The sequence below is a fragment of the Mchenga conophoros genome, linkage group LG7, assembly GCF_057382185.1.
Source record: "Mchenga conophoros isolate Kocher_MC1m ecotype Shallow Benthic linkage group LG7, M_conophoros_male_GT1.1, whole genome shotgun sequence".
Classification (NCBI taxonomy): Eukaryota; Metazoa; Chordata; class Actinopteri; order Cichliformes; family Cichlidae; genus Mchenga; species Mchenga conophoros.
The window spans coordinates 1,897,091-1,913,213 of NC_140532.1; the positions used below are offsets into that span (position 1 = coordinate 1,897,091).

General features: G+C 42.0%; 2 protein-coding genes across 6 annotated transcripts in view; both read left to right on the top strand.

Annotated features, from left to right (window-relative positions):
- Positions 1–1,795: 1,795 nt before the first annotated feature.
- On the top strand, positions 1,796–14,009 carry ferry3 (FERRY endosomal RAB5 effector complex subunit 3). 2 transcript variants are annotated; one of them, XM_085281479.1, is made up of 14 exons: positions 1,796–1,882; positions 2,255–2,443; positions 2,653–2,798; positions 5,383–5,594; positions 5,938–6,037; positions 6,200–6,324; positions 7,216–7,322; positions 7,399–7,596; positions 7,862–7,990; positions 8,506–8,574; positions 8,666–8,868; positions 11,535–11,592; positions 11,794–11,861; positions 12,877–14,009. In XM_085281479.1, exons 1-14 carry the CDS (start codon positions 1,804–1,806, stop codon positions 12,967–12,969), a joined length of 1,776 nt encoding a protein of 591 aa, XP_085137605.1. In that variant the 5' UTR covers positions 1,796–1,803; the 3' UTR covers positions 12,970–14,009. The 2 variants fall into 2 exon arrangements, with proteins under 2 accessions (XP_085137605.1, XP_085137606.1); XM_085281480.1 differs by having other exon boundaries at positions 5,413–5,594.
- Positions 14,010–15,404: 1,395 nt separating this feature from the next.
- The window catches only part of LOC146569305 (solute carrier family 45 member 3), a 46,911-nt gene continuing 46,192 nt past the window's right edge, over positions 15,405–16,123 (top strand). The window contains exons 1-2 of one of the 4 annotated variants that reach the window (XM_085281485.1): positions 15,470–15,512; positions 15,675–15,755. The gene's annotated coding sequence lies outside the window, so the exon portion shown is untranslated. The other 3 variants (XM_085281483.1, XM_085281484.1, XM_085281487.1) reach the window with 3 other exon arrangements.

Consider the following 16,123-nt stretch of genomic DNA (forward strand, 5'->3'; position numbering starts at 1 on the left):
ATTGTTTCTAGTGCGCCGTTCTATTGTTCGCAATTAAAGGTTAATTTGCAAATTCTTTTCGCTGTTATTTTCGTTTATAGCAACAACACTGAGTTTTTCCGGATTAATGTAGTAGTGCTAGTTTCAGACGCACCCTTACTGACTCAAACTTGAAGAAAACACACGCACGCGTCAAAGCACGTACACGCCTACGCTAGCTTGCGTGCGCGCGGGCAATTACTTTCTAGGATAGTAGAGTATAGAGTATTTAGAATTATTTAGAATTAAGAAGTCCTTTAAAACTACACACACACAAATATCTTCATATACGTTATATAAATAAATAGTATAAGTTGCCCCACAGACTGCACGACATATTTTTAGTCTGTATATTAAATGTACAATCTTGTGTTTTTTATATATTAAACGCGCTTGTACACGTATCAGTGATTCATATTCTAGTATTTATAATTTGACTCTTCATGGCACCTGACCAAATTCAAATGTTTATCTGCGAAAAAAGATCATGCGGTTGAAAACATTAGGGAAAGGCGTGGTGTACTTCTCCTTTTTTGTCGGCATGCTAGTTTTGTACACTGCAGATTGTTCATTTGAATGTTTTGGTTTACCACCAACTTAGACAAGCATCTTACACAAAGTCCAAGCTGACGTTTATAGTCGTGTGAAAATTTTTGTTAATCCCTTCCTGATTTCTTAGTAGTAAATTCAACAAAATCAGTGTTTAAATGATTAATATTTTATTAAGGAGTAAAAAAAAAAAAGCTATCCACGTCCCTCTGTATATAAAATAAAATAAAATAAATAAAAAATCATTCTCTAATTCCCTTGGCTAATGAGAGTCATTATCTACAAATGGAGAAAACTTGGAATAGTGGTGAAATGCAGGCCCTAGTTAAGATCGGTGACCACCCGTTGCTGATCAAAAGTAAAACAAGAGTCATCTCACCACATTTGGAGAAAAAAAGACTGATGAGACAAAAGTTGAACTTTTTGGAAGGTTTGGATCATAAAAGAGATCATCATACCACCCATTAAGCGTGGTGGTGGTAGTCTGTTGGTCTGAAGCTGCTTTGCTGCTTCGGGACCTGAATTACTTGCTGTAAGTGATGGAACAATAAATTCTCTCCCTAAGGCAAGGCAAGGCAAGTTTATTTGTATAGCACAATTCAACAACAAGGTGATTCAAAGTGCTTTACAGAGACATTAGAAACAAGAACAAATAAAAAGCATGATTTAAAATTGATTAAAACAAGCAAATAAACTAACTAACTAATTAACAAGCAAACAAACAAACAAACAAAACAGTATATAAAATCAAAACAGATAATACCGAGGAAAAGTGTTTGCCCGTCGGTTCATGTTATGAAGCTCAAGCGCAGTTGGAATTCGCAGGGGAACAATGATCTGAAACACACCAGTCAGTCCACCTCTGAATAGCTCAATAAATATTAATATACTGAATATTATATAAATAATTATTCTTCTTGGAATTATTGTTAAGAGAAATAATAGATTCCTTTTGGCAGCTGATATATAACCACGCCATCCAGCCGACACTATTTTAAACCAGCAGGGGGAGCTAGTGCCCAAGGGAAAAAATCCCAATAAGTTAAATCTTTCAAGTCAGCAGATTCGTGACGGTAATAACGTTTTTAAAAAGTCCAACACTAAAAAATATACAAAAATTAAATTTGATCAGAGCTGCATACAAATGTGTTATCAGTGGTGACCCAGAGTTGAAATATAAAAAATTATAAAAATAACCCCCGAGCTTCTGCGCCGCGAATCTGCTTCTGCTGTCACATGCAGTCAGCTGACTGCGAGCTCAACGATAAACAGGAAGGCTACAGGAAATACCGTTATTACATTCATCCAGACGCAGGTAATTTTGAGTTTTAGAAAGGTTTTATGTTCATCACATGATATTGAAAAAATAATACTGTGGCCGTCTTGTCAGATTTGTGTTTTGTTATTTTTATTCTGTTTATTTATTTATTTATTGTTAGATATGTGGTACTTTAAGTTGTTAGCCGCACTGCTAGCCAACGTTGAGATTCACGTTAACAAACTGAGCAGCTATTTAGCAGGGATTAAGTTACAAATATTTACGGCCTTTGTTGTAGCTCGTGAATACCGTGTTTTTGTGTGCAAACATCGGTTGTGTCACAGATTTGATGCGACAGTGTAAAAGTGGCGCAGCACCGGAGGCTTGAATTCATTCATGGTTTTCTGCTATCTTGTTTTGTTTTTTCAGCTGTGACCATGAAGAAGAACAAAGCCAAGGCAAGCAGCAATACTGAGAAGGAGTTTGTGTTCGAGTTCAGGGCAGGTAAACACAACTGTGTCCTTAAAGTGCCCCTGCAGCTTCCTGTGCAGGAGAACATCAGTGACCTTCACGGACGCCTGATGCTGCTGCACAAAATACCCTGCTACTTAGAAAGTGGTGAGATTGTTATTCTTTCCCCTTCCCTGAGTATAACCACGGCCCTAACTGTAACATAAGACAGCTAGAAGCTGCACTAAAGCATTCGATTACAGGAGCTTGTTACATTTCTTGTACAAAGCTACAGAGTTGCACTTTCCACTTTGCTTGCACAGACCTGAAAGACTTTCTTTTTTTAAATATCTACTTTGTGTCCTTTGTTGCTCTAGAACTGAAAAACTCACTTTCCAGTTTCGTTGAGAAGGAGACGATTCTGGATTATGACAGAGAGGCAGAGCTGGCACTGCAAAGACTCACGACAGGAGACGTAGATGTAAACAAGCTCACCAGTGCATGGACCAGGTCTTACGTGGAGGTAATAACGCATTTCATTGTGCTTTTATCGTGTTAAACACAGCACTGTGTGAACTAGGGCCTGGGTTCGAATCCATCAGCCACCTGGGGCCTTTCTGTGTGTTTGCTTGGGGCCCAAAGTCCAAAGACGTGCACGTCAGGAAAAGTAGGTGTGAATGTGAGTGTGGAGTGGGTGTCTGTCTCTGTGCGTCCACCCTGTGATGAACTGGTGACCTGTCCAGACGCCTGGTACCACACAGCAGGAATTCGCTGTATCCATGCACCTTAACGGTGAACCCTGAGTTTTCAGAATTAAGGAGGTGGTTCACTTCTTACCAGTGGGGCAACGCTTGAAAACCTAACATGCTCTGGAGCAGGTTATGCTATAGATTAGAGATCAGCAGGTACACGATCACCTCTTACTGACTAATCGGTTCTCCAGAAATTTCTGAAAGATCCCTTTGGATGGAGAGTGGGAGTGTCTTAAAGTTTTTGCCTTTCTCTGATTGGCATCAGTAAGAATCATAGATTCTTAGATGTAACTTCCTTGATTAATTCTTTTAAATATGAATTTTATGGATAGTTCAGAGGTCAACCTTTCTGAAAATCACCTTTCAAATATAAACCATAGGTGGCTCTTCTAGGAGGCTGAGGCTGGATTATAAGTTTTACTGCCTTAGTTGTTTGTACAACCTTACAGCAAGTTTCTGTTTCTAATGTTATCTATTTTAGGCTGAAGGATGTATAATTTTAATGAAAAACATTTAACTTCACACACGATATTTTATTAACAGTTACAAATCATTTGTCTTAAAGTAAAGTCTTGTTTGGTGCCTAACTATAACTAACCATAACTAAGGCTACATTCACACTGCAGGCGAAAGCGCATCAAATCCGACTTTTCTGACCCTCTGCGACCATCTGTCCGATCATGGTCTGACAGTGTGAACGGCACAAATCCGATATTTTCAAAGCCGATCTGGGTCACTTTGGTATGTGGTCCTGAATCCGATACATATCTGATGTTTCAGAAAGCGACTGCTGTTTGATGGTCATGTCGCATTAAATCCGTCTTTTACGTCACTGACACAAGACAGACGCCATTATCAGCGCCGGAGAAGACATCGCGAACGCTTCCTGACCATCCGGTGTAGATGTCAGTGAAACTGTTGGGAAGACAACGTGAACATTTTATTTGTTGTGTATAATCTGCAGAGTCTGACAGAAATCTGCAGCTAGAAGCAGCGCTCCTCTAACACAGCAATCAGGGTCATTATTAGGCCAAATGTAAATAACAAAATAACTTTATAACTTAAAGCAAAAGTGGGAAACGTAGAGTACGAAACAAGTCTTTATATTAAGGCCATCAGTCAAACAATGCTGTTGCTCTGGGTCTAAACAGAGCGCGTCGTGTGTGACGTCTTCTTTTGCGCACGCGGCCGCTTTGAGCGTTCACACTGGAGCACGTTTGCTGTCGCATTTTATTTGTCGTGTGAACAAGCAGACAAAAAAATCTGATTTGATCAGAAAATTGGAGTTGAGCATTAAGACCTGCAGAGTGAACGTAGCCTTAGTTACAGAAAACATCTTCCATAAGCGTCGCTATTGTTATATAACACTGTGTGTTTAAACTGTAACTTCAAAATGCCATGTGGCCGTTAGAATAAAGAATCGTGCTGCGACTGTCTCATTCAGTGACACAGGAAACAGATTAGATTCAATACAGAAATTTGTAAAACTGTGTGGACAAATGTTTCTGTTAAAAATATCTGTTAATATTATGGACGGTGCTTTTTAAGCTTGGCAGGTATTCCAAAAATACATTTCATGCGCTGGCTGCCTAACAGACCCTGATAAATACAGCTCCATGTTTCTGCAGCAGCACAGCAGCGTCCTTGAACACTCTCACTAACTTTGGAGCGGTCATGGATCATTAAAGTCATTTAAACAGAACGGGAGCAGTAATTGATTATTCATGAGTTCTGGACCCCTCGAAGAAAAACCCCCAAACAAACAAACAAAAAAAATCTCATTACATGAGCCCTCACGCTGTGTTTAATGTCTCTCGCAAGCATTTTACTTGGTTACTTTGATGCATTTCCCACCAGAGATGGGATATATTCACATGCCCGAGAATTGAGTCATTACTTTTGTGCTGTGGATAAATACAAACAAACACAATTGTGAGAAGCAGACTTTGTGGTTTCGTGTATGGTGTGTTCACTGAGACATTTATTTAAACCCAAATGCCTCGCTTCATGTTTAAGGAAGGCCGCTGAGATCAGCTCCCGCTGCACTCGCACATTTAGCAGTTTGCCTGCAGTCCCGCTTGCATGGAGTTTGTTGCCTAAACATTCTCGAGCCTGTGTAAATGAGGGGTGTTCACACTGAAGAGTGCTGTTATTTTGCATTTACTGGGTCAACTGGCCTCGTATGTTTTGCAGGTCATAACACAGAAACTGCGACTCTGTATTTTGCCTTCTTTGTTTGGCTACTTGTGCTGAAAATAAGCTGCTTGCTTACTGTTCTTGTTCACAGTCTGATCATGGTTAAGCACTGTACCTCCACCCTTCTTTAACTGCTTACAACTGTCGTTTCACAAGAAGATGTTTTGCTTCCTGCCGTCACTGTTGCAGACGACGCTGGAACATGCGCGGCCTGAAGAGCCCAGCTGGGATGAGGACTTTGCCAATGTGTACCATGAACTGATCCACTCCCCCGCCTCAGATACGCTGCTCAACCTGGAGCACAACTACTTTGTTAGCATCTCTGAGCTCATCAGTGAGAGAGACATGGAGATTAAGAAGCTTCAGGAGAGGTTGGTGTTAGGCAGCATTTGATTGGGAGCTTTGGATTTCCTGAACATGTTTTTCTGTCTTATTTCTAAATATTTATTGCCAACAGTTTTGCCTTTAGTTTGTTGGCCAATGTTAGTTCTCAGCCCTCCCCTCTTACACAACTATTATCAAATAGATCATCATCTCAAATTTCTTCCATGGACTAAAATTAGGTCAGATCTTTTTTTCCCTTTAAGCAACCACACTTAAGATGATTTAATATCTGTTTCCTACCACAGAGATAATTTTTATCATGTTTTATGAATGTTTATGTACTTTCCCAACAATCTGTTAAAAATCAATAAATGCTTTCCTGTTTTGTAGGCAAGCGGCAGAAATGGACAAAGTCATGCATGAGCTGGGAAACACACTGAGTGACCAGGATGTGAACGCAGTAGCTTCTCAACACTTTGATGCACAACAGGTGAAAGGAAGCTTGAAAGGAAGTTTGTCTCAGTGTTAATAGAAGTGTTGGTTAAAAAAAGATGATTTCACCTGTGACATTTCAGGAGATACAGGTGGTTTGTTTTTCAAGTAAGCTTTTTGTTTAAAGCCCTGAATGTTTGACATTGTCATCGATGAACAGGTACTCGAAAACAAGTGGGCAAGCGAGCTTAAACAAGTGACGGGCATTCAGAAGCATGAATACCAAGACTGGGTGGTCAAACTGCACCAGGACCTGCAGAAATCCAACAACAGCAGCAAAATAAAGTGAGTTCTTCTCTGTGTATCTGTGTGTGCACAGTGCAGTGCAGCCTGTCTTTGTGTTTGTTCTTTGATATATGAAACCTCACTTTCTGCTCGCATTTACCCGAGCTAGCCTTTTCAGGTGTGTGACAATACTCTCATGGATTTCGAGGTACAACAAAATCGTGGCTCAAGAGTTGGGGGTTTGCCTTGTAATCGGAAGGGTCCTTGGGCAAGACACTTCACCCGTTGCCTACTGGTGGTGGTCAGAGGGCCCGGTGGCGCCAGTGTCCGGCAGCCTCGCCTCTGTCAGTGCGCCCCAGGGTGGCTGTGGCTACAACGTAGCTGCCATCACCAGTGTGTGAATGACTGGATGTGTAAAGCACTTTGAGGTCCTTAGTAAAGCGCTATACAAATACAGGCCATTTACCAAAAACAGTCGATTCGAGATGATAAACACCAGAGTCAGCTGCTGAGTCTTACTCTTTCCTTTAAAGGAGAAACCCTGCAGTGAGTGCAGCATCATTATCTGATATGTGCTGTGATAATAACACTGGTTAAACAGGCTGATTTCCTGGGTTTAATGCTGGTTTATGAAATTTTACACCGGACACTGGTGAGAATAGTTAATGCAATGCACGTGTCACTCGTGGGTCTGTTTCTAGAATATATTTCTTAAACTTGATAAACAAGGCTAAGGTGTGCGTTTACCTGCCACGGCAGAAGTAACTTTTTTAGCAGATCCTGGGATCAAACTCTTCACTTTACTAACCTGTATAACCCACGCCCACTCGCCCACTAAACCTCAGCTGCAACTAAAGCTCAAGCTTTTTATAACCGTCGGTTCCATAAAATGATTTCCTTGAATCCGCAGACGTGCTAAGGGTTGGTTTCTCGTCCCTCTCAATTTTCCAGCGAGGAGATTAAGGTGCAGCCCAGCCAGCTGTCAGAAGCCGCAGATTTGGGTGCCAGGATGTTCGAGGAACAGCCTCAGCTGGAGGAGAGTTTCACCATACACTTAGGTACTTCACATGCTTCCCCAGTATTTGTGCGCAGATCAGGGATCGCTGTTACAGTTAACACAATAAAAATTTGCAGGAGCGCAGCTAAAGACGATGCACAACCTGCGACTGGTCCGAGCAGATGTGCTGGATTTCTGCAAACACAGACGACACGGCAGCAGCGGAGCCAAGCTGCGGCGGCTGCAGACGGCTCTTTCGCTGTACTCCTTCTCACTGTGCGGTCTGGTGCTCCTGGTCGATAACAGGGTCAACTCCTACAGTGGCATCAAGAGAGGTCAGGGAGCACGCGGTGTATAATGTAGCTACATATATGTATGTTGACTCCTGCTTTTACCTGCAAAGAGTGGTTTTTGGCTGTAACGTGGATATTTTGTTTCTGTTTACCTTCTCTTTTCTTTTACTGGGAGAAGCCAAACTTTAAGTGTTTTATTCACTTACTGTGGGTTTCATTTAACTTTAAGTTTGAACTTGAGGCTAAGCAGTCATTTGGTTCCACTGTGTTTGAGTTCATCTGGGGCCTGCTCTATGTCAACCCACAGACTTTGCAACTGTGGCAAAGGAGTGCACAGACTTCCACTTCCCCTGCCTAGAAGAGCAGCTGGAGGAGGTGCAGCAGGTGGTGCTGTACGCCAGAGCCCAGCGGAGCAGCAAGCACAAAGACCAGCCTGGTGAGACATTTCGCTCAGCCTGGAGGTCCCGAAATCTTGGGGAATAAATTTGATTATTCTTGATGCTATGGTTGGTTTTTTATAGTTTCAGCCATTCTTCAGGAAAACAAGATGTTTATCTCCTGTTTTAATACCATAATATAACATATGAGTAAAATTCAAGCCTTTCTCAAACAAACAATAAAATAAAAGTTATAGGAGGCAAGTAAATGCGTATACTTGCCTGTACGAGTCTGGCTTTTACACGAAGCTCACACTGAAAGGCTCCTCGTGGAGCTGGGACATTTCAGTGTTATGCTAGCAGTATGAGAGCGGGATTAAGCTGTCAGGAAATAGAAGATGTTGATTTTATCACAGCATAAGTGATTTACTGAGTAGAGGTGTACACATACAGGCCCACTGGCTTCCAAGCCTGTCACAGATCCACTGCTAACACTTTTTGTCCCTTTGACATAGTGTGATGAGCATTGTTCCTGCTGATTTGTGCTTTATTCTGCAATCCTGTATCCTTACAGAGACTCAAAAGAACGGCGGTGATGATAAGAGCAAAAATGTTGAAAGAAATCCCTCGAATATCTTACCAGGTATTAAGAAAACAGTTTGTGATTATCCAGCAGATTATTTCTAGAGCATCATTTTATATTTTAACTCTGTCGGCGACATCTCTTCCTAAAGGTGAGTTCTATATCACGCGGCACTCCAACCTGTCGGAGGTCCACGCCGTCTTCCATCTGTGTGTGGATGACAACGTCCGATCAGGGAACATCACTGCCCGGGACCCAGCCATCATGGGCTTGAGAAACATCCTCAAGGTGTGCTGCACTCACGACATCACCACCGTTACCATCCCTCTGCTGCTCGTCCACGACATGTCCGAGGTAAGAAGACGCTCTCAATGCTTGCATGAGTGCAGCTGCAAGAATAAACGCTTGTAAACTGCATATTGTAATATAATAATCTTAGTGGAGCAAATGACTGCAAGTTTATTGGACCAGCAGACGTCCAGGTATTGTGCCTTCACAGAATCTGCTTTTTCCCCATAAACTGCACGAGTACACAAACTGATCAGATTTCTCCAAATAGAGAAAGGATCAGGAAGTACAGTACGGGTAAATGGTTGAGCCGGACAGATCCATTGTGGGGTTATTAGACGTTTCAGGGTTGCCGTGGATGTTTGATGTTTGAGGGCAGGGATAGCTCAGTAGGTAGAGTGGTGGCCCCATGATTGGAAGGTCGGGGGTTCGATTCCCCTGAACAGCTACCCTGAGGTACCCCTGAGCAAGGTACCGTCCCTACACACTGCTCCCCGGGCGCCCAATGGCTGCCCACTGCTTCACTGAGTGAATGGGTTAAATGCAGAGAGGGATTTTCCTCACGGGGACCAATAAAGTACACTTTCTTCTTCTTTCTTCTTGATGGTTTAGTTTGGGCAAGTAGAAAAAAAGTCTCATTTGGAGTATTCCTGTTAGATCAACCTGAGTATTTGTACTTGTATTATTAGACTGTAATAAACTCTTCAAACTGTCATACCTGTGATTGAACGTTAATGATTCAGTTGTATTAAAAAGTAGAGAATTGAAACTTTAGTGATTAATGGTGCTGAGAAACGTTTTCAAAGCGGCCGATGTTGATGGGAGGCGTTTGAGTTCAGCCGGCTGGGGCTGAAACGTTCGTTATTCGATGACTCTGGTCTTGGATTCGTGCTTTATTGCCTTCTTTCTTTTCTTGTGTTACCTGGAAGCTCTACTGTCAGCTATTTGATACAGGTGGGGGGGAAGCAAAAGGGGTTTTGAGTAATCAGGATCGGTTCCCAGAAAAACTGCTATGAGTGCATTGTTACTCAGTGATGTTGTAACAGGGTATGTCACAAACTGTGAGGTTCGTCTGTGGTCTTGCACTTGCGTCAAACCCCAAAACCTGATGGCTGTGCAACTTTCCCGACTGTCAGCACCCAGACTGACTTTAAGCTTGTGCTTATTCCTGTACGGTAACGTCTGACTCGTTGGACACGAACTGTAGATTCAGACTACAACTTTATTTGGGTCACCGATCGTACAGAGCACATACGCACAGCGACAGTCAGTGCTCACATGTTTGGGTCAATAACAGAAAAAGCCTCGATGTGAAGCGAGCAGACACTTCTAGTATTTTCCTGTGAAACTTCTTGTATTTAGTCTGTTACATTTGTTTCTTTGTTTTTAATCACATTAGATGTCCTTTGTTGGTTATTTAACTGAGTAATGTTACCAATAATAACATAATCAGTTCAACAAGCCTCTTTATAGATGCCTAATTTTTCTTCTGCTGCCTAATCAACAGTCTTTAGATTCATAAAACTAAAGTTTTGGAGCTCTGGAAGCCTTGAGAAGCAGAGGATACTTGATTGAAGGCTTCTCATTTCAAAACTTTCCATCTGCCAGCTTCTTTTTCAGGCATTTCCCTTTTGAGCACAGATGTTTGCCTGTTTGTACAAGTCTATTGTAGTGTTACAACAACTGGTTTAGTTTGTCTACATGAACTACAGACCACAGTCCAAATCCAGCACGGCTGTTGCTCTTGTTCTTATTTTGGTTTTTCTTTTTCCTTTGAAGTTTGAGGAAAGAGGTTCACATAATAAATGCTCAGTGTCACTATAATATATGGTTAAAGGTTTGTGCAGATAAAACTGAAAACTGGGTTCATTTGGAGCCACTTTGCAGACGTTGACTGTTTCACGACTGCTGTGTTCATTTTCCTGGCTGTAAGAAACACTTTTGTTCTTGCCTCAAACTGTTTGGCAAACGCCACAGTCGCCTTCAGTGCTCCTGTTTACGCTTCAGTCCTACCAAAAAGCTGAATGAATATTCAGAAATCCCTCACTAAAGCCTGTGCAGCTTATCCAAATACAAAACGTACAAGTAAACAAGAGTGTGCGTTGTGGCAAAGACTCTCTGTTACACTCCTTGCAGTGAGAACAGGTAGTTTGCAAGATGAGATCACTGTGCACAAACTGCAGCGGAGTACACTCAAAGCTGAAAGGAAATAGAAGTGTTTGATTTAGCACAAAGAACATTTTGACAACATCAGTTTAGACATAGTTGCCTAATAAGAAGCTTTGGATTTGACACAAAGACGCATCATATAACAGGTTCTCTCTGCTCTGTAGTGTGTAGGACGGCATTCAGCTCTGTGTGGAGTAATATTGTAGAAACAGTATCTGTGTACTAATGTTCTGTGACTTTAACCCGTAACATCATTCACCACCAACTCGTTTGCTTTTCTTTCTCTTATCATGTTTGAACTGTAGCACAGATATAAGTAATACGAGAACGTTAAAAATGTTACAAATTTGAAAGAAATGAAAGAAGATGCCAAAACGTCTTTTGAAACATTGTTTCACATTACAAAAACTGATCACATTATTTTTCCTGTTTGGTCTGTGGAGCTCGTACGCTGCAGGTGATGGTGGTGCTACATGAAGTCTTTGAAATGAAGTCGTACGTCAGTCTGAGTTCACCGCCGTGTGTCTCATTTCACACCAACCTTCCTTCTCTGTTCATTGCAGGAGATGACCATACCGTGGTGTCTTAAAAGGGCGGAGCTCGTATTCAAATGTGTCAAAGGTAACATGGATGTTATGCATAGCTGTTGTTGGTCATTTGGTGGGTTTTTTCTTGTTTGTTCAACCGTCTGTCAAACATAAATATACAGAATCCTTAATACTGTGTTACTTTATTATGTATTAATACACAATAATTGCACTTAACATTGCATGCAGCAATGTAAGAATGAATGGTGATATTCATGCTAAATTTTCTTTGCAGGTTTTATGATGGAAATGGCCTCGTGGGACGGCGGTGTATCACGCACAGTCCAGTTTCTAGTGCCAAAGGTGAGATCAGTTATTCAGGCTTCAAAACGTGTACCTGTGGATACACTGCTGTTCTCTGAGTGACTGCCTTCCGGCAATGCTTCATGCTTCTTTTAAAGAATTGTATACTTAAGGCCTCGCACGTACATAATGTAACAAAAGGCACACCTGGCCTTGCAGTGCATGTCTCCGAGTGCACACTACGAAGAGTTGACTGCTTGAAAAGCGTGCCATAAATCATAGATTACAGAGCTTTAGGATATTTTAGCTCCATATTTGCACTGCTGTGATAAAAGAAAGCTCAGAGACTCAGTCACATAAATGTGTGATAAGCAATGGGATTAGTGTGCAGCTTGCCAACACTGAGGTGTAATCACTTTCACTTTGTTGGAAATCCAGGTCTTATGTTAATTTGTTATAAAGGAAAGGGAAAAAGATTCGGGGTTAACTTTGAAGCGAGGTTTTCTGTTATATTTTGATTTAAGCTTGCCGTGCAGGATGAATCACGGCCGTTACTATTTGCGAAGCTATACATGCAGAGTTTTTGCGGTTTGTCAGGAAGGCGGTGGATCCTATAGAATGAGCTCCCGCTGACAGGATAAGATGATAAAACGAGTGGCATCAAAGGACTCTGACTGTACCGGCTTCCTGTCAGCTACATGCTCAGACACCATTCAAAATAGCAGCTTCTGAAACGACATTGTTGTCTGCGACTCAAAGAAATACTGTGTCTAAATATAAGCCGTGTGTTTGCGGGACTGCTTCTGCTTTAGGATTACTTAACATTCTTACTTGACGGGTGGCAGTGCTTAGAGTGTGTCCCCTGTTCCAGTCACAGCTGCTGAGCTCACTTCATTTCAGGACGCCACAGAGGCTGTTAATACTTGACTGGACGCCAAGAGTTCAGCTGTACTTTTGTTTTTTGAGGACTTTAAACAGCATCTTTCCATTATCACAGCACGGGGAGAGAAGATGTTTCCGTGCAAACCGCCCACTAACCCTGGTCACCCCTCTGTGTGTCTCTTTGTACTGACAGACTATCTCAGAGGAAATGTTCTACCAGTTGAGCAACATGCTGCCGCAGATCTTCCGCGTCTCCTCCACCCTTACTCTCACCTCCAAGCACTGATTGGTTGCACCTCAGGTCATTCGGGCAAATGAAGACAAGTAAAGTCTTGGGTTTTTGTGTTGTTTTTATTAAACTAGGATGAATATAGAAACTTTGTGACATAGATAACTTCCATTTGTTTAAAAACAATTAAGTTATGGTGGCATTCAGTGCAAAAGAATTGATGAACTATCCTATTATTGCACCTTCCAAAGCTACTCACTCTGACTGGAAGAGGACTGGATTCACTGGCACGCTAAAACAGCTGCTGCAGTTATCATTTAGTCTCCAGGGTGTGGTTCTGGTGACAGCGTTTTATTACATTAGCTGCCAGCACTGCAGACACTTTCCTTTAAAGCAACTTTGTTCACATTCAGCTGCTTGAAGTCGGTAAAAACGAGACAACCAAATGTGTAAAGTGGGCTGAACGGTAAAAAACTTGTGACTCTTCATGTTGTCATATCTTTACTTTTTTCTTTTTACAGTATGTTGATTATTGCAGGAAAAAATCACCAATCTGGGCTCAAACTTGAATGCTAGTTTTGCTGTTGTCATATTTAATTCTTAAAGAATTTCTTGTGGTGACAGACGATCTTACAGTTCAGCCATCGAGTGAGATTTAGCAGCATGATGTCGTGGTGCTGTGGCTTCAGTGACATGGACTTGGCTCTTTTAGTCCTAGTGACAAATTGCATTGCTGCTCATATGAGCGGTGTGCTTGTGATTTTGTACTGCATTGCAGACAGTTGAGGCGACTGCCGCTAACTCTCTGTGGGAGTGTGAATGTGTACGGTCCCCCTCCCCCCTCACCTGCGTAACAGTAGATGGCACTGTTCCTAAAGACAAAAATGTGAAAAAGAGTAACTGTACTTGAACGCTTTGCTTATCGGAGGAAACGTTTTGCCTATTGAAATTCATCTCAATCTATTCTAAGTGAGGGAAACGGCACTGAAAGTACAGCTCGGTTGTATTTTATGTTAAACACTTAGATGTGCACTCTGTATATTTACTTTATCTGTGTACATTTTTTTATGTTTTAATAAAGTAACACTCTACACTGATGTGGTGTATTCCTCATAAGCCTCTGACAGACTTCAGCACTGGAGGATTAGTTTTTCTGTGCCCCCACCCGTCTGCCAGAACTGATGCACTTCTAGTGAGTTCGTCTCCAGGCTGTATTTACTCTTGATTGGTTATCCACGGGGACCTAATCTCCCTAAAGTTAATAATCCATGTCATTCATTGGAATTACATTCCTTCACGTCTAATGGTTGGCCTACGAGCCATTTCAGACAGATAATCCATTTAGTTTCTCACAAAGTTTGCCACTGCGGCATTCAGTGGTGGCATTAGTCTGATTAAAAGAGTTGACAGTGTAGCAATCAGCTGTGCCCAGAGAGAGTTATGAGATTTTTGAATGGTGCTGTGTTGAAACTTGCAACTGTTTTTATCATGCAGCCAGGCTGAGAAGCCACAAAGCTGTAAGAATATGTGTTGCAAAGTGTTCAGCATTCTCAGGATTGGTCTTGGAGGCTTTGATTGTGCACAAGCTTAAAATGCATGAAAATTTACGTGTGTGTGTGTGTGTGTGTGTGTGTGTGTGTGTGTGTGTGTGTGTGTGTATATAGAGTCCAGGCACAGAAATGAGAGAACTGCTGAAAGTACTTTTGCATACATTCAGTAAGCAAATAAAATTTATTTTTAAATGAGCTTTCAAATACAACGTTGCCCAAATTGCTGTACAAAGTGTGTGTACAGTCACAAACATGTAATTACATGCATAAAAATGCATCATTATTTGATGCGATAACAATCAGAAATATTATTTTACACTGGTATTACCGGTGATTGGTAATGGATGATGTAATATACAATCCTCTGCAAAAGTAAAAAGTCAAGTAAAGGTGTAATTTACATAAATATCACTTACTGTACTATACCCTTTATCTTACGGTCAATTCTTGCTGCACAGCAATAAGCACCACGTGTCATACTGCGTATGTGACAGAATTTGAATTTAAAGGGTAAGTCAGCTGTTACACGCAGCTTCTCGGCTTCTCCACAGTTGGTTGGAAATGGCAAAAATTAAATACAATTTATATACAGAAATTTTAATGATATGAAAATGCTAACAGACAAATGCTGAACATGAAAACGAGCAAACCCGAGAGCGCCAGTAGAAAAATCATACGTCACAGGTGCTGCTACCGGAAGATGCTTTTTTTTTTTTTGCTTAAAAAAATAAAAACGTGAATATCTCTTGTGAAACGCTTTAAAAATAACAGCAAAGAATGTATTTGTTATTTTAGGTCTTTGATTAAATAAAATAAACGAAATCTTCTTTTTGTGTGGCGTTTTTGTTTTATAAATTGTCATTAACGTGTTATTCTAGTTTTTGCTACATTTATTTCGAAGTTCCAAACCGGAAGTTACCGCTGTCGCTGCCACTGGCTTGACGGAGGTTGTCACAGCTGGGTAGTTGGCTCGCTACAAGTTAAGCAACAGGGGCTGTCGGGAGCGAGCAAGTTGCTGCATGGATTTCTCGGAGCTCCGCGGAACTTACGGTTAAGTTTGCACCCAAACGAGTTGTTAGCGCGATTCTGTCTGTGTTCAGTAAGGCTTTCGTGTGTGATACACATCTATCACATGTCGGCTGCTCTATGTGCTGAAACTTATTCTTTGTATGTGGCTGCCTTGCAACGTTGTTCACCGCGTCGAAACTGCAGACAGCGGCTTTAAAATTTGACCCAAGCGTCCCCGAGTCGTACCACGCCGGAGACCGTGATACAGCTGACCTGGAAACGGAGGTAGGTGTGAGGCGGTGTGTGCTCGAGCCTGCGGCTAAAAGGTGTGCGGTTAGCCAGGGTTCAGCAGCGTGGTGCTGTCTGGAAGTTTTTTCCACTCTGCGTCGCAGACCGCCACTTTGCCACCGGGCTCCCTGGACACCGATGCCGTGCCAAGTGCCGTGGTGGCAGTAACTTTACTCTCTCCCCGGCCGACACAACGCTGCGTGTCTACACCAAAACCTTCGCCGTAAGCGTTTGGCGCTGTGTTGACGAGACCCCGCTGCTTTGACACATGGATGGATGGGGGAGGAGGCGTTTGCGGACACCGCCGTGTGGAAAGTTACGAAGTATTCCAGCTGGATGTGGCATTGGCTGGTAACGTTCAAAAG

What these genes read in the sequence shown, in the direction of transcription:
- ferry3 (XM_085281479.1), top strand. Translation starts at nt 1,804, where the DNA reads ATGCAGTCAGCTGACTGCGAGCTCAACGATAAACAGGAAGGCTACAGG. An exon ending in GGACCAGGTCTTACGTGGAG is followed by an intron (nt 2,799 to 5,382) that starts GTAATAACGCAT and finishes TTTCACAAGAAG; the next exon opens with ATGTTTTGCTTCCTGCCGTC. An exon ending in TCCCTCGAATATCTTACCAG is followed by an intron (nt 8,575 to 8,665) that starts GTATTAAGAAAA and finishes CTCTTCCTAAAG; the next exon opens with GTGAGTTCTATATCACGCGG.